Below are 17,163 nucleotides of genomic sequence, written 5' to 3' on the forward strand. Positions count from 1 at the left end.
AGGGCCACTTACTATTTTTTTTTTTTTTTTTCTTCCGGGCCTCATCAGTGAAATGGAGTTGTTAGCTCGGTTATGTCGATAGCTTACTTGTCACCACATGATGGAACTCCTAGTTTGACTCGAGGTACGCTGATGTTTCTCACAGCTTTCGACCGCATCTCATGGTGTTCCTCAGCGGATGGATATAGGACCTTTTAGCACTTGATGGCAGCTGAGCCATGGGGGGGGGGGGGGGGTCTAAGTAAGTGGACCCATGAAAAACACCCATTTGACATCAGACATTTTGACTTGTCAAAGCAGGAAGAACGCAGGTGAAACAAGTTTTTAAGTAATGATGGCTCAGTTGCGTCAAGTGTTCGAGCAACCAAATCCTGTGAGCTAGCATGCGCGAAATAAAACAAGACCCAGGAACTAGCTCAACTAAATGGAATGCTGCCATTTCCAATGTTATCAATTACTATGCCATGGCGAAAACGATATGAGCTTTAATGTTTAGTACATTTTTTTTTCTATCTCCATTTGTTCGACGTGTCACATTTAATTAAAACACAAATGACATTCTCACCGAGCATTTTCCCTCCTCATTTTGCCCCTGTGGCTCTGAATGTCGAGAGCTATATAAAAACTACTTTGGGTACAGTTCATTCCTGTCCGACATCATTTGAATGAAGAGTCTGTTATCAACAGTTGAATACGGCAAGTTGACCAGGGTGAGACCGGAAGGGAGGTCATTTTGACATATATACGAAAAGCAATGTCTACTGATTTTCTCCGCACCTTTGACGAGCCTTGCTAAATAACCAAACGGTTTGGATGAAACAGTTCGGTGCTTTTTAAAAAAAAACTGAAAATGGCTTCGGCTTGGGTTTAAATGCACGTTACTCGTTTACCTGTTGTTAATGGTGGGAAACGCGCTACAGTGGGGCGTGTGACGCACTTAAAAATAGTAGTTGGGCTCGTCACCTTTATTTTGAAAGCGTTGACCGGAAAAGCTTGTTAGCTTCGGTCAACCTTGACGTGACATATAAAAGGACTGCACCGCCACATCCCGGTGGCCGTCTGCACTCCAGAGAGAGAGAGTCGGAAGAAGGGCGGACCGGCTGCCGGGTGAAATTGAACTTAACATTCAGTAAAAACTACAGGGGAAATCCTCAGCAAGCATGGCGAAGCCGCTGACAGACCAGGACAAGAGGAAGCAGATCTCGGTCCGGGGGCTGGCCGGCGTGGAAAACGTTGCCGACCTGAAAACTAATTTCAACCGGCACCTCCACTTCACCCTGGTGAAAGACCGAAATGTGGCCACCAAGCGGGACTACTATTTTGCCCTCGCCAATACGGTCCGCGACTACCTGGTGGGCCGCTGGATCCGGACGCAGCAGCACTACTATGAGAAGGACCCGAAAGTAAGCAGCGGGGCTGATGCCGCAGTCCTGCACGTACACACACACACACACAGACAGCTGACCGGGGAGCAGTGGGAGGGGACGCAGTGTTCTGCGCTGCGGTATCACAAGTGATGGGCCCCGCGCGCGCGCGCGCGTGCGTGTGTGTGTGTGTGTGTGTGTGTGCGCGCGCGCGCACTCTTTGCTGTCTCGCTTCTTCTTATCCATTTATAGAAATCTTCCGGCTGCTCTTGTCTTGACCAATGTTGCAAACAGTTTGCTTGTGCTCTGCCCGGTGTGGGTGTGGGTGTGTGTGTGTGGGGGGGGGGGTCCTGTCCACGCTGACATATGTGTCAAAGCTGCCTGTTACATAATCCGCCGCTCGCGCATCTGCATCTGCCTCTGCAACCTTGCTGTGGTCCAGCGCGCGCCACTGAGGGCGGGCGCGCGGCCTCGGCGTGTCACCCTGCATTAGCACAGTGTTCTGAATTTGGAGACTCAACCGGTTGCTTTAATGTGTGTTACGTAACGCCCTCCAATCCATCCCCACCACCAACTAGCTGCGCGTCACAAAATGGCCACACACACAGTTGGGAACTACATTGCATACTTTATTCTTCTTTTTTTTTTTTTTCCTCCCCCAGCAATTACCTCAGTTCATCCCCATCTAATGGAACTAATGGGCTAATGGAGAACTTTAGAGGGCCACCACCAAACTTCCAAATAAGCTAATAGGCTAAATTCAAATTGTTGGGGGGAAACTCTGGAGCCAGCGCCATAGTCGTCCAAAACAAAACCACACGCACCGCAGTTCATGTTGACTCGATACCCACACACACCGTCCTGCTGCTAGAAGTGCCCACCACATGCACCAAATGTAGATTAATCCGCCGCTGAAAATAGTCCTGAGAAATGCACAACTTCCTCCTGTTTTGAGTGACGTTTTGCTTTTACAAACTACAGAGACCGGCTGGTTGTTGTTGTTTTTTTTTTTTAGGAAATGACTGAACCTTTTTAAACACGAAACTATATATTTGTGATCTTTTTTTTTTTTTTTTTTTAAATGTACATCTGCGGTAGGAATCAGAATAATTGAGAAGTATCTGCTTCCTCTTGTCCTGGTCTGAATGTAAGCTGTTCGTTTGACGGGCACATACTGTGTCGACGACAATCACACAACGCTACAAACCAACGTACCTACTGTTGCTCACAAAGTCAGGGTAACCTTTTTGGAAAAGGATCCATTCATACTGACCTCTGGATGCCTCCCCCCCCCCCCCCCCCCCCCCTCCCATTAGTCATCAGGAGGATCACAAATGTCACATGGCACAAGGTCACAGATGCTGCCAAAAATGTCAGCTGGGACACACCAAACACACAGTCTCACATGCAGTTGGAAGCATTCTCTCTATATTTAAGTCGATCATCAGTCCCTATGTTGGTTTTGGAGGTCCGTGCTAACTCTCACACTCTGGCAGAGCTGTGGGGGGGCTTTGTGGGCTCGTGGTTTGAAAGTGTAAGAGATATTATCAGCGGAGCTGCCAGTAATAGCCCTGCCATTGTTGCTTCTGACAGCAGCTGTTGTTTTCTGCCAGAGATAGTGTTGCGAAGCCATTAGGCGCACAAAACGGAGCACGTATGTTTTATTATTAGTGTCCTGAGGGGAGGGGGGTGGGGGAGTTTTTAGTGCACAATTTTGTGAATCTTCATCCTGTCTAATTGTAGATGAAACGGTACATATTTGTCAGCTCTTTGCAACATGCTTTTGCATGGATATGTAAAAATGTAAATAATGGAAAGAATATTAAAAGCATTGGCAGCATTTGTATCGAGTGTAAATGTTTATGAAGATTTGTCTTTGCCTGCAGCGTGTCTACTACCTCTCCCTGGAGTTTTACATGGGCCGGACGCTGCAGAACACCATGGTGAACCTGGCCTTGGAGAACGCCTGCGATGAAGCCACATACCAGGTGACTATGGGGGGGGCGGGGCTCCACATTGAGGGGAGAGGGTATAAAAGCTTAAGTATAAATGTTACTTACTATTAGCATTATACACATATACTCCAAAGAAGTAAAAGTACTCATTTTGCAGAATGGCCCATTTCAGAATAATATACATTTTATATCACATAGTTATTGATGCATTAATGTAAGCATTACTTTAATGTTGCAGCTGGTGAAGGCGGGGCTAATTGGAACTACTTTATATACTGCGGAGTAGCTTGATAATAATAATATTATCGGTTGATTTATATTTTGTCTTAATACTTTGAATCTGCAAAGTAACTATATCTGTAAAAAGTACAATATTTGCCTCTAAAATGTAGTGAAGTCGAAGTATGAAGTAGCATGAAATGGAAATACTCCAAGTAAAGTGCAAGTACCTCAACATTGTATGCATGTACAGTACTTGAGTAAGTGTGCCTAGTTACTTTCCACCACTGAATGTGCCACGCTGGATCCAAAACCCACGAGACGACATCACAGGCTCAATAACGCACATTCCAAACCTCCCTTCAGAAACTACGTGTTTCCCAGTCGCGCGTATTTCTAGTTGGGGTCCAGGTGGTTGAGTGCGGTCCGACATGTTGACTTGTTGACCGCTGTAAGACCTGTTGACCGCTGTGTCTGTGTCTCCAGCTGGGTCTGGACATGGAGGAGCTGCAGGACATCGAGGAAGATGCCGGCCTGGGTAACGGCGGGCTGGGTCGTCTGGCTGGTGAGCTCCTGTGTCCTCCCTGATTGGCTGCTGATGGACAGGGATTGTTTAGTGCTCTGTGGACGGCCTTGTCTCAAACTGCCCCCCACCCCTCCCTGTTGTTTCCCCCTCAGCTTGTTTCCTGGACTCCATGGCCTCTCTGGGTCTGGCTGCTTATGGATACGGGATCCGCTACGAGTTCGGCATCTTCAATCAGAAAATTGTCAGCGGCTGGCAGGTACGTTCCCCCGGCGCTCTCTGTGTACTTGGCCTTCTGTGTGGTTATATCTGGGCCGCTTTAGATCATCCCTAATACTTATGGGATGCCTCACCCTCACCCCACCCTACCCATGTTTCCACAGGTGGAGGAAGCGGACGACTGGCTGCGCTACGGTAACCCCTGGGAGAAGGCTCGCCCCGAGTACATGCGCCCAGTCCACTTCTACGGGCGGGTGGAACACACGGCTGACGGAGTGAAGTGGGTCGACACACAGGCGAGTGGGAACGGACACAATGCTGACCCCCCCCCCCCCCCCCCCCACAACTGACCTTTTTTTTATAAAAGAATGTGTAGGGTTCAGTCAATGCTGTTCAACTCTTATATAATAAATATAAACAACACTGTTGACATCGGGAAAAAAAACCCTGTATTTTTGAGGCCATAATCAATATAAAATCTGCTAATGATATATCAATAATAAGAAATCCTTTATGAATTTCATTTGATTGTTAAAGAAAAGTGACCTGAGGTGTGTAGTGAGCACATAACACACTTTTTTGTTGTTGTTTTGTGATCCAGGTGGTTCTGGCTCTTCCCTATGACACCCCAGTCCCCGGCTACAGGAACAACATTGTCAACACCATGAGGCTGTGGTCTGCTAAGGCCCCCTGTGACTTTAACCTCAAAGACTGTGAGTACCGTCGGCCTGTACTGTTAGATAGTCACCGCTGACATGAGTAAATCACCGGCTACCGAATGCAACTCTGAATAATCTCATTGAGCGAGGAGGAGAACATGACGGAGCCCAACACGAGTAACTGCTGTCGTCCCACAGTTAACGTCGGTGGCTACATTCAAGCTGTCCTGGACAGAAACCTGGCTGAGAACATCTCCAGAGTTCTCTACCCCAACGACAATGTGAGTGGATTGTTGTTGTTGTTGTTGTTGTTGTTGTATATGCACGCACCAACCGTCCACCGCCGTCTGCATGTCACTCAGAGGGCCACTGAGTCCAACCTTTCGGCCAACATTGCATCAGTCGTGATAAAAATGAAATGCTGAGATCTGCTGACATGATGGCTTCTGTTCAGTTCTTCGAAGGGAAGGAGCTGCGTCTGAAGCAGGAGTACTTCGTCGTGGCCGCAACTCTTCAAGACATCGTCCGGCGCTTCAAAGCCTCCAAGTTTGGCTCCACGGAGTTCGTGCGACTGGACCTTTCTACGCTGCCGGACAAGGTGAGACATCTGTCGCATCGTGTCGGATCGTGGTGCGGTGTGTGTTTACAAATGGCAGTATATCAAACCCCTCGCATATATTTGATTTTCTTAGTTTGAGCTAATTCTTTTTAATATCCTTATTTGAGTTTTGTAACCGTTAATCTGGGCGTGAATTGGAAGGTCTGACATCCAGAGTTTCCATGTGAATTGCTAAACACGGGTTAGTTCAAATGACTGATCGGAGATCAGAGATTTGTGCTTCCACCGAATTACATTACATTATTCTGTGTGTGTTGCGCAGGTGGCCATCCAGCTGAATGACACCCATCCTGCTATGGCCATCCCTGAGCTGATGCGGATCCTGGTGGACATGGAGAAACTCACCTGGGAGAAGGTATATACAAAGTGGAGGAGCCTCGGGAACCAGCGGCTGAACTGGGAGTGCTGTGTCCTTTTTTTTTTTTTCCCCACGGTGAATTGTCCTGCGGTTCACTTGCGCAGCAGTTCTGTCTCTTTGCGTCCGTCAGCGATGCAGCAGCAGTGACGCAGCGCAATGACACGCCAGTCTGGCAGCAAGTGGACTCGCTAATATATAGAGTCCTTGATACATGTGGAGTATGTGCAGTTTAACCGACCTGTCTCTTGGTCCTGTCCAGGCCTGGGACATCGTGGTCCGTACCTGTGCCTACACCAATCACACCGTCCTGCCTGAGGCCCTGGAGCGCTGGCCCGTCGACCTCTTCCAAAACCTGCTGCCTCGCCACCTGGAGATCATCTACGAGGTCAACAGGAGGCACCTGGAGGTACGAGGGGGGCTCATCATGGCATCCTGGTTATGTCATTAATTACTGGCCACAGCTACACACAATAATGTCTCAGTCAGGCGCTCAAATCGCGTCGAGTCCCACAGCAGACCAGAGTCCCAAGTCGAGCCGCCAGCGCTCGTTTTTGCGTCTCAAGTCTACAGCTCTGTAAATCCTCCTGTGTCTCTCCTTCACCCCACCCCCCCCTCTCCAGCGCATCACCAAGCTGTACCCTGGAGACAATGACCGCATGCGCCGGATGTCCCTGATCGAGGAAGGCGACGTCAAGAAGATCAACATGGCCCACCTGTGCATCGTGGGATCTCACGCCGTCAACGGAGTGGCCCGCATCCACTCGGAAATCATCAAAAACACCGTGTAGGGGAAGCAGCTCGCCCTCATCTCTTCTCTCGTGTGTGTGTGTGTGTGTGTGTGTGTGATAACGTTACTGTAAAGAAGCCTCTGGCCATGAGTCTAAAGGTTGAACGCATGTTGACATGAAAACACCGCAGTTTGCGGTTTTTGTAACGGTGCCAACACTTTGGACTGGATCTGACGAAGCAGTCTCTGATTGTCGCCCCCCCCCCCCCCCCCCCTCAGGTTCAAGGATTTCTACGAACTCGACCCTCAGAAGTTTCAGAACAAGACCAATGGCATCACGCCCAGGCGCTGGCTGGTCATGTGCAACCCTGGCCTGGCAGAGGTCATCGCAGAGGTGTGTGGTTAGAGCTTCAAACTAACTAACAAATTCCCAAAGTGTGTGTAAATCGGTTCAAAACATCCTACTGTCCTAGAAAATACAGCTTCTCCTTCGTCATTTCTTCCTATATTCCCTCTTTACCCCTCTGTGAGAAACACAAGTTCATGATACGTGTCTGCCAAACAACATGTGCTTTAGAGGATTGGTGAGGACTACATCCGCGACCTGGACCAGCTGAAGAAGCTGCTGGAGTTCGTGGACGACGACGCCTTCATTCGGGATGTCGCCAAAGTCAAACAAGTGAGTTTCTCAAGAAAGGCGGTGGTTCTCCTGTCTCCCTTTTTTTGTTTCGAATCACGTCTTCCTCTGCATGACCTCACCTTTTTTTTTTTTCCAGGAGAACAAGATGAAGTTCGCTGCCCACCTCGAAGAGCACTACAAGGTGAAGATCAACCCCAACTCCATGTTCGATGTCCAGGTGAAGAGGATCCACGAGTACAAAAGACAGCTGCTCAACTGCCTGCACATCATCACACTGTACAACCGTGGGTGCTTCATTTGTGTTCGTTTCTTTTCTTTTGCTCTTTAGAAAATAAACATGGATTCAAAGTTACGCAAACCTTTTTGTGTTTTTAAATTAGGTATCAAGAAGCAACCCAACAAGTCATGGACCCCCAGAACCATCATGATTGGAGGAAAGGTGAGTGGCGTCCCATATCTGCATCTACCCGATGCTTTCCTGTCGGACAGATAACATCAGTGACATTGCATATCTGCTTTTGAGATAATCCACCAGGCAGTAAAACGTATAACAATAACGGCAGAAGTACCTTTAACCACATAAGCAAGTCTGTCATCCGTAGAGGTCTTGGGCTAACGTGTGAGGGTCCTCTGGGTTTCCTCAGGCGGCTCCAGGTTATCACACCGCCAAGATGATCATCAAGCTGATCACGGCGATCGGGGACGTCGTCAATCACGACCCTGTGGTGGGAGACCGACTAAAAGTCATCTTCCTGGAGAACTACAGGGTCACCCTGGCTGAAAAGGGTAACGGAGGCTTATTCAGAATCAGTCGTTCACGTTTAAGATTGGAAGGCGGCTCTTTCTTTCAGACGTTCGGGGCTTTTTAATGCTTGTTGTTGATGATCGGGTATCGAGCCTGAGCACTACTCGTGTGTGTGTGTGTGTGTGTGGTATCGCAGCTTGTCCAGGCCCTGTGCTCATGTATGTAGTAGAACTTGGCTAGAGGGGAAACGTTCTGGATCTTTTCCGCCTGTCCGCAGTCATCCCCGCAGCCGACCTGTCGGAGCAGATCTCCACGGCGGGCACCGAGGCCTCCGGCACCGGGAACATGAAGTTCATGCTGAACGGAGCCCTCACCATCGGCACCATGGACGGGGCCAACGTGGAGATGGCGGAGGAGGCCGGGGAGGAGAACCTCTTCATCTTCGGCATGAGGGTGGACGACGTGGAGGCTCTGGACAAGAAGGGGTGAGGGGGTCTCGGGTTACGTTCAGGTCTCAAATTTGGGCTCTGGTCCAATCTTTTTTTTTTTTTTTTTAAGCTGGCTTACAAAATGATGTCCCAAAACTTTATTAAAGCTGCACCGGGCCAGACTTTTGGGGTGAAATTCTCCCGTGATGTCTTTATGTCCCCAGCTATGACGCTGTGTCGTACTACAACCGCATTCCTGAGCTGAAGCAGGCGATGGATCAGATATCCGGGGGCGCCTTCAGCCCCGGCCAGCCCGACCTCTTCAAAGACCTGGCCAACATGCTGATGCACCACGACAGGTTGGAGCGCACTTAACGTCCACGCACGCAGTGTTGCTTTTTCTACTGGAATGCCCCGTCTCATCCGCTTTGAACTGTACGTCTGTGCTGCAGGTTCAAGGTGTTCGCGGACTACGAGGAATACATCGAATGTCAAGAGAAAGTCGGCGCGCTCTACAAGGTCAGGACATCGAGACCAGCTGAGAGTCCCACTTCATTTGGCACTCTGTAGACTTTTCCATATTTAATATATATATTAGATGTGCAGTGCTGTACTACAGTATATCGCACTATATGATAACTGCACCACTTTATATACTACTGTGTATTACACTCCTATACCAGCCTCAGGCCTTTCTAACACCAGGTTAACGTTGTGAGGCGGTCGCAGTTTGTTTACGTTAGGCTCCATTATACCATAATGTACTATACTATATTATACTGAACTACACTGTATTATACTATACTATACTATACTATATAGTATATATACTACTTAAACTGCAAATGGCTGTGTAGTTAATGCTCCCTGCATACTGTGCTATACTATATTATACTGTACCTACTAAAGCATGTTATACTATTCTGTATAATGCTGTACAATACCATATTACACTATATTATAATACCCCCCCATCCTCCTCCTCCTCCTCCCTGTGTATCAACAGAACCCTAAAGAGTGGACCAAGATGGTGATCCATAACATCGCCGGCTGCGGTAAATTCTCCAGTGACCGCACCATTTCCCAGTACGCCCGGGAGATCTGGGGCATGGAGCCCAGTTTGGAGAAGATCGCCGCCCCCGACGATCCCCGCTGAGACCAGGACCTGCCTCTCCACGCTCTCCAGCGTAGCGGTCCAACCACTGAAGAGAAGTGTAGCCTTGTAGCCTTTTCTTTTCTTTTCTTTCTTTCTTTCTTTCTTCCTCTCACTGTGTCCTGTGGCATTACTCCTTCACACGATCGCTCCCGACACGACCTCCATCACTTCCAGCTCGTCTCGCTGCAACGTGTGCTGAAGTGGCCTCGTCTTGTTTCCTCTCTGTGCACCAGCAATGCATGTTCTCACTGTTGGGTGAAAGCCGTGTATCAGCCTTTCAGCAGCTAAGAAACAGCCTAGGTTTCACCCTGGAATCATGGGATTCTTCAGTCGGAGTGAAAACATGAAAGATATACTCCCTGATTTTGTTTCTTTCCACTGGAAAATTCTTTGGAATTTTTTTTGGGAATTCGGAGTCCCAGACATTCCGAGTGCTGTAACTAAATCAGGGTGTATATCTTTTAACCACACTTGGATTTCACACAACAGTGATTGGAACCCACGATTCTAGCGACATTCCCCTTCTACTTTGGAGCCAGTATGGCCACCAAACACCCCCCCCCCCCCCCCCCCCAGCAACTATGCCAATAAACCTCAGCACTGTTATGGTTCCACACCAACCCGCGTCTTCCATGGACGAGAGGAGGGACACACGGTGGTTAATGTGCACCACAGCCTCGTAAGCATCACTGTAACTGGAGGGACGTCGGGGGTAGGGGGGGGGGGGGGGGACCGTGCCTCCGCCGCAGATTAACGCTCATATTAATATTTCATATTAAGGAGACTCTCCGACCGCTCTGTCAGTGTTTTAATGGTGTTTTCTGAGTATATCCATTTTTGTGTGTGTGTGTGTATTCTCATTAATGGGCAGGGGGGGCCATCAGTTAACCTGTGGTTTCCTTAGCATGTCTGTCTTCCTGTCCCATTCTGCTGTACTGTGTTCCAAAAAAAAAAAAAAAAAAAGTGACCTGTGTTAGAAAACAACAGCCTTTCTCTGCCTAAAACCTAAAGGGACTGAATTTCTCTGTGGAAGATGTGTGTGTGTGTGTGTGTGTGTGTGTGTGTGTGTGTGTGTGTGTGTGTGTGTGTGTTCCGTCGTGTAGTTGTGTTGAGTGTCACATAGATGAGTCCATGACACGATTTGATGTACTGTAATGACAACACTGTCCTGCTGCAGCTACTGCATATATATATATAGATATATAGATATATCTATATATACGACTGCCTGCCTGTACAGGCTGCAGGAAGCATTTCACTGTGGCTCCGTGCTTTTTCCTCTTTTAGCCAATAAATACTGCAGAACTCCATCAACAGCTCAGACGTCTCCGATCACTTTTTGCACCTCTGTTTTCAAACCACAGATGGTAACACGTGACCCCCTCCTATTGAGCATTTATAAGTACGAAATAAACAGTGAATGAATGGTTCATAACGCGCTCTAATTTCCTCCTGTGGACACCCCCGTGAGTGGAGGCTGCTGTGTGAGCAGATAATGAATAACCATACAGTGAACACAGCTGTAATAATATAAAAGGTCTTCATGGGAGGGGTTGTAGTTGTTACATACTGTCATACTATACATGTATACGAGTGGTGGGTCGTGCATTATGGGAAATGTAGGATCCACCCCCCCCCCCCCCTCCAAACTTTATGGAAGTGTAATGCTCAACCACTTCAGATTTTGGTATCCGCTATCTGGACCGGTTGTCAGTAGAGACTTTCTCCCCCAGGGAAGAAGCAGAATTCATGGTCACTCCAGGTTCATTATGTAATCCTGTGTCACAGTATTTACACAGCACCCAGAGCTGCTTTATAGTCAAACAAGACACGCACATCTCACTTTCTACAACATGGGACCTTGAAGATGACCTTCTGGGTTTTTGAAAGGCCACCAGCACTTATCTCAGATGTCCCTCTGATGTCTTCATAATATACAGCGTGAGAGCAGTTTCACCAATTCAAGTGAACCTCGCGCACAAAACTGTCAAACCCCGTGATCTGACGCACACTCTGTACAAAAGGCAGAGAACACCACTTTTCAAACACCGGACGGGAATTGAAAAGGTTGCGTGAATATGTTGTAAAGAGGTCTGAACCCAAATTAGGTTTATATTTCATTTAAAGAACTAGCCTTCTCTTTGCTGCAAGAAAACTCAAAACAAACGTCTGATGAGGAAACTTTTTTAAGCAAACACGTCAAAGTTGGCAGCATGAATGATTCACATACTGTATATGACTGAAAGGCTCTGCACATGTAATTCAGCATTCCGTCTTTCTCAACGGATCATATTAGATAGTAAACTCCATACTCGACTATATTAACTTTGGTTTGGTTCACGGATCATTAAACACTTCAAATCTTATTTGTTTCAGTGTGAAAACATGTTGATACGTTTTTCTACCAAAAAAATACAAAGTTGATTGACAATTTCTGACATGACACATGGCAGATATATAGAATATGAATCATATGAAAACATTCATAGAAACAGTCCACCTTATTTAAAAGTCATGACACAGATTTGTAATTTTGTTTTCTGCTTTTAATGATTATATTGATTACATTTTTCCTTTCTTTGCTCAGTTTGAAATGTCCAATGTCCCCTGCATTACAGCACTGCTGTGTGGCGGAGGACGGCAGTGTGGTGGAGGACAGCAGTGTATGGTGGAGGACAGCAGTGTGGTGGAGGACAGGACAGCAGAGTGTGGAGGACAGGACAGCAGTGTGGTGGAGGACAGGACAGCAGTGTGAAGGAGGACAGCAGTGTGTGGAGGAAAGTGCTACAGGGGACATTGTCCTAACTGGCTCGCAGTGCAGAATTCGATCAGACGGAATCAGATTTAGTGTCAATTTAAAGTCTCCAATCAACCTATCAGCCATGCTTTTGGAATGTGGGAGGAAACTGGAGCACCCAGAGAAAACCCACGCAGACACGGGGAGAGCATGAAAACTCCACACAGAAAGCAACAGAGCTCAAAGTCAGCCAGCCAGGAGCTCTCTGCGAGGACACAGTGCTAACCACTGAGCCCCCGTGCTGCCCGGAGAGTACGCATGTGATAGCACCCCCACTCACGGTGACGTCACATGCATACTCTCTATCATACTCCCTCATCATCGCAGACACCGACACGGTTGCAGAATGTCCTCTTCATCCACGAGAAGAAGCGCTTGAAGCAATTCTTCTTCTTCTTCTTCTTCTGCTGCTTCTTCTTCTTGGGCTCCGTGTCGTCTGAAAATCAAAAGGACATTTAAATGCCTCGGCTGCCTTTGATACAAATAACAACAACGTGAAAGAACAATCAACAATTCAGACACAAGCGGAGGTTAGCATTTCCTACCAGGTGTAGTGGCGCTGAGCTCTGCCTGTTCCTCGAAGAGGGGGAACAGGGAAGGGGGGTCACTCGTGACCACACTGGACACCACTGGACTACTTTCAGAAAGCTCCTCTGGCAAATCCAATGAGCTAAAAACACACACAAACACAAACACACACACACACTCTAAATATCTGACTCTTGACGCTCCCTAATCTGATGATGGCCTAACTTTCTCTCCTCTGTCTGATGGAAATCATCTCACCAAGCTTCAAGCCCGCTGTCCTCATCCAGCAGCAGGCAGCAGTCAGCTGGTGCAGGCTGCACCAAGATAACTCCTGGATATAATGTGGACAGAGTCACTCCACGAAAACCACCGAAGCCACTTGAGCTGTGGAATTAAGAAACGCGCCGTTCATCAAAGGTACAACAGACAGCAAAGCAGGAAGAACAGACACGACTGACATGAGCAGAAGAAAGAAATCGTCCTACCAAGTTTTATACTCCTCTTCCGTCGACGGGCTGCAGACAACACCTGGTCGTGGTGGTGATGATGATGATGATCCCGAGGTTTCATCTGTCCTCCTCTCACTGTTCTCATCGGCCTGGACGGTTCCTGGTTCTGCTGCCGGGATATTTCCTGGTTCTCCTGTCTTACCTGGTTCCGCTGCCTGGATGGTTCCTGGTTCCGCTGCCCGGATGGTTCCTGTTTCTGCTGTCTTACCTGGTTCCGCTGCCTGGATGGTTCCTGGTTCCACTGTCTTACCTGGTTCTGCTGTCTTTCCGGTTCCTGGTTCCACTATCTTACCTGGTTCCACTGTCTTACCGGTTCCTGGTTCTGCTGCCTGGATATTTCCTGGTTCTGCTGGCTTACCGGTTCCTGGTTCCACTGTCTTACCTGATTCCACTGTCTTACCGGTTCCTGGTTCTGCTGCCTGGATGGTTCCAGGTTCTGCTGCCTGGATGGTTCCTGGTTCGGCTGTGTGGCTGGTTCCTGGTTCGGCTGTGTGGCTGGTGCTGGGCTCACTGCTGCCAGAGGAAAAAGTCACAGTGCTGTATTCATAGAGAACAGCAGTACGTAAAGCATTCAAATCTGTGATTGAATTATTATAAATGGCCCATTTACTATGCCTACGGTGGCATTCAGACTATCCCCACTTTCAGATAGCTACGGATGCATCTTGACTAGTCCTCCATACCGTCACTCCTCAAAAAGAACTGCATGTTATCATTTATTAGGCTGTACATGATTCATATGACTTTAATAAATACAGTTTATTTATGACTAGTCAGAACAGTTTCACATGAGGTTACACGTTCCTGAACCAAAAGCAGAGTGTGTTTCTTTTTGCCTCTCGAACACAAGCTGATAACGTTAGCATTCCCGGCTAACTAGCCTTCCTGCGGTAGCAACCTAACTCTAGTGTTACCTCTATAGCCAGGGGTTAGCACACATTGGCTAATTACCTAATTTTCTGAGGCTACAATATAATAAGCTAACATAACGTAGAGTTCAGTACCAACCGTGTAATTCTCTACACAGTCTATGGTTGGACGTAGCATAGTGTTAGGTTACTGCTGCAGTAAGCTAGTTAGCCAGGGCATGCTAACGTTATCGGCTTGTGTTAGAGCAGACAAACACTGCTTAGCACATCTCTTACACTTTAGCTCACAGGTTGTAGAAAGGGAAATAAGTACACCTCTGAACTGAGCATTGCGCTACGGGGTAGCAGCTAAATCACACTTCCTTCCAGATATCCGTAACTCCCTCGTAGCTAGCGACCTTACGGAACTACTCTAACATGAACTCAAATTCAGCGCGTCTCCCCTTTATTTTGGACTCGTCATAACCCGAGCTTCAGATATCTACAACTGGTTTTTGAGCTGTAAAAGTAATTGTGTCAGCTTTAGAAAATCAAAATATCTTTAAAAGTGCCGAACGAAATTACTACTTTGAATTGAAATTGTGACTTGTCAAGACTTAGAATGAAGACATCTTGAATTTGAGTCGTCATAACAAGAAATATTGAAGGTGTCTTTAGATACAATAGTTCATTCTTACTAGTCAGAGAGTAGTTAGGTATCTTCAGTTAATCTGGCTGTTTAAAATGTATTTACTGATATTTCATATAAACTAGAGTTTGAACTACTCATGAATGAATTGCAGATCATGTGACTCCTGTCAGTCTAATAGATGATAAATGCCATATGCCTACATTGTCTGATAATCTGTACAACAAAGCAATGAAATGAAGACTCCCGCCTCGGCCCACTTGCAAACACAGACACTTACTCAGAGCTACGGTGGACGGAGCCCCTTGTGATGAATGGGTGGGCTAGCACTTGACTGGGGGTGATCCTCTCGTTGGCATCCATCCGAAGCATGGCCTTGAGCAGGTCGACGCACTCCTCCTTTTCGTCAGCCTCCACCATGTTCAGTTTCATCTGGGTTTTTGAGTCATAAAAAGGGAATCAATCAAAGTGCCCCCCAGGAGCTACGGCAGCTACAGCAGCTACGGCAGCTACAGCAGCTACGGCGCAATCTACTGAAACACATACCGTTACCAGATCGTCCAGCCTGCAGAATGGGTGGGGCCTGTAGTTGCCATCCTCGCAGTACTCCTGAGGTGTCTGAAAGAAGGTTAAGTGCATTTCAGATACCTCTTCAATCACTTTAACTGATTAACTCGTGGAAAGTGTTGTAACTTGTTATCCTGACTGGAAAGGTGAATGTTGTCGTACCTTAAGTCTCCAGTGACCGGGAGATGTTCGTACAAAAAGTTTCTTTGAGTACCTCCCAGCACTCAGAAGATGGTCTGGAGGTACGCCCATGTTATCAACCATGCATCGCATCTGGAGACAAATCAAAGCATATGCAGGATTACGTAAAAGTTGGAGATTGGTCAGATCTTATGTCCGCACCTACTGGTGCAGGGTGAGGTCGCCGTTAAAGACGCTCTGTTTTCCAGGGAGTGACGGTGTTTGGGTTAGAGAGGAAGAAGGAAGCAGTAAATGACTTACTAAATCATACTCGCTGTTCCCCGGGAGGAGCACCTCGCCGAGCACTATGAAGGACATCACAACACCGAGAGACCACATGTCGATGGCCTCTGAAAATGGCAGTCCCAGGATTATCTCTGGAGCCCTGGATGTGAAACAAATGTAGATCGCGGAATGAGGAGCGCTGGCATATTTGAGCAGAAGGCAGAAATGTCCCACGAACCTGTAGAATCACGAGTCACTTCTCTATGTGGCTCACCTGTAGTGGAGCGGTTGGAGTATCCTGCCCTGCTTCGCTCTACAGGCTGACAAAGCCAATCCAAAGTCGATGAGCTTCACCTGGAGGGGCTGCGCGTCACCATCCACCAGCATGATGTTGTCCATCTTTATGTCCGAGTGGATCACTTTCACGGTCTTCAGGGCGTTTAATGCTGTGGCCATCTGCAAGTCAAAGGTGAGCGATAACGTTCAGAGAGAGGCGCAACACTGGCGGCTCTCTGACTTTCGTGTTCAGCGCCTGACGCTACTGTATCCATACCTGTTGGACCACAGTCCTGACCTCATGTAACTCCAGAGGGCTGCAGTCCCTCTGGCAGAAGATGTAATCGAGGAGGGTCGCGTCCAGCATCTCGAAGGCCAGGGCGTCTCTGCCGTCGTTCAGCTTGAACGAGTCAATGAACCTGACAATGTTGCACTTGTCCAGGTTGTTCTTCATGAGGAAGTTCAGCAGAGACAGCTGGAGATAAGACAGCACAAGACAAGTTTGACGCTTCCTTGTTGACATGATCACGAGCTCTAAACCTGTCGATATTCAGAGAAAAGCGTTGTGAGCACGCTGACGGATAAAAGGGACCTACTTCATTGCTGAGGCAGCGGCCGTCATGAGGGATCTTTACAGCAACGGTCTCTTGGGTGTCCTCTTTGACGCATTGGAGCACCTCTCCGTAGCCCCCCTCCCCCAGAAACGACACCAGCGTGTAGTTTCTGGGCAGCTGGTCGGCTTCAACCAGGCTTGTGTCGCTATCCATCAGGAAGTGATTTTTCTTGTCTTTCTTTAAAAGAACGCTGTATATACGTAAAAATAAAACAAATGTGGATGAAGGTTACTTTGAATCCTTCTGAATAAGCGGTGGCCTTGTGTTAAACAGCCCAGTGTTCGGCTGCGAGTCTGGAGTCTGATCCGGACTGGACGCATCCCCCACCAGCTGCAGGGACTTTCAATATCAAGCTCAT

At 47.8% G+C, this 17,163-nt stretch overlaps 2 protein-coding genes across 4 annotated transcripts; one reads left to right on the forward strand and one right to left on the reverse strand.

The window, feature by feature from the left end:
- Positions 1–1,102: 1,102 nt before the first annotated feature.
- Positions 1,103–10,928, forward strand: pygmb (phosphorylase, glycogen, muscle b). 3 transcript variants are annotated; one of them, XM_070929417.1, is made up of 20 exons: positions 1,103–1,403; positions 3,251–3,352; positions 4,025–4,103; positions 4,217–4,320; positions 4,445–4,576; positions 4,882–4,993; positions 5,138–5,220; positions 5,394–5,537; positions 5,821–5,913; positions 6,176–6,322; positions 6,537–6,700; positions 6,923–7,037; positions 7,221–7,322; positions 7,420–7,567; positions 7,664–7,722; positions 7,928–8,069; positions 8,306–8,513; positions 8,681–8,815; positions 8,909–8,975; positions 9,463–10,928. In XM_070929417.1, the coding sequence occupies exons 1-20, from the start codon at positions 1,161–1,163 to the stop codon at positions 9,610–9,612; spliced, it is 2,529 nt and encodes an 842-aa protein (XP_070785518.1). In that variant the 5' UTR covers positions 1,103–1,160; the 3' UTR covers positions 9,613–10,928. The 3 variants fall into 3 exon arrangements, with proteins under 3 accessions (XP_070785518.1, XP_070785519.1, XP_070785520.1); XM_070929418.1 differs by lacking the exon at positions 3,251–3,352; XM_070929419.1 differs by lacking the exons at positions 3,251–3,352; positions 4,025–4,103 and having other exon boundaries at positions 4,300–4,320.
- Positions 10,929–12,714: 1,786 nt separating this feature from the next.
- Positions 12,715–16,958, reverse strand: LOC139306320 (homeodomain-interacting protein kinase 2-like). The gene is made up of 11 exons (XM_070930256.1): positions 16,788–16,958; positions 16,469–16,666; positions 16,190–16,371; positions 15,952–16,075; positions 15,673–15,783; positions 15,496–15,561; positions 15,224–15,375; positions 13,423–13,959; positions 13,196–13,321; positions 12,955–13,079; positions 12,715–12,845 (listed from the first exon to the last, which is right to left on the reverse strand). Exons 1-11 carry the CDS (start codon positions 16,956–16,958, stop codon positions 12,715–12,717), a joined length of 1,923 nt encoding a protein of 640 aa, XP_070786357.1.
- Between the last annotated feature and the right edge of the window lie 205 nt (positions 16,959–17,163).

This window comes from Enoplosus armatus, chromosome 23, assembly GCF_043641665.1.
Source record: "Enoplosus armatus isolate fEnoArm2 chromosome 23, fEnoArm2.hap1, whole genome shotgun sequence".
NCBI classification, from domain to species: domain Eukaryota; kingdom Metazoa; phylum Chordata; class Actinopteri; order Centrarchiformes; family Enoplosidae; genus Enoplosus; species Enoplosus armatus.

Excerpts from the sequence above, each read along its gene's own strand:
- pygmb (XM_070929417.1), top strand. The coding sequence starts at position 1,161 with ATGGCGAAGCCGCTGACAGACCAGGACAAGAGGAAGCAGATCTCGGTC. Across the intron at positions 8,514-8,680 it reads GAGGCTCTGGACAAGAAGGG|CTATGACGCTGTGTCGTACT; the intron begins GTGAGGGGGTCT and ends TTATGTCCCCAG. Across the intron at positions 8,976-9,462 it reads AAGTCGGCGCGCTCTACAAG|AACCCTAAAGAGTGGACCAA; the intron begins GTCAGGACATCG and ends GTGTATCAACAG.
- LOC139306320 (XM_070930256.1), bottom strand. The coding sequence starts at position 16,958 with ATGGATAGCGACACAAGCCTGGTTGAAGCCGACCAGCTGCCCAGAAAC. Across the intron at positions 16,372-16,468 it reads TCAGGACTGTGGTCCAACAG|ATGGCCACAGCATTAAACGC; the intron begins GTATGGATACAG and ends TTTGACTTGCAG. Across the intron at positions 13,080-13,195 it reads GACAGCGGGCTTGAAGCTTG|CTCATTGGATTTGCCAGAGG; the intron begins GTGAGATGATTT and ends GTGTGTTTTTAG.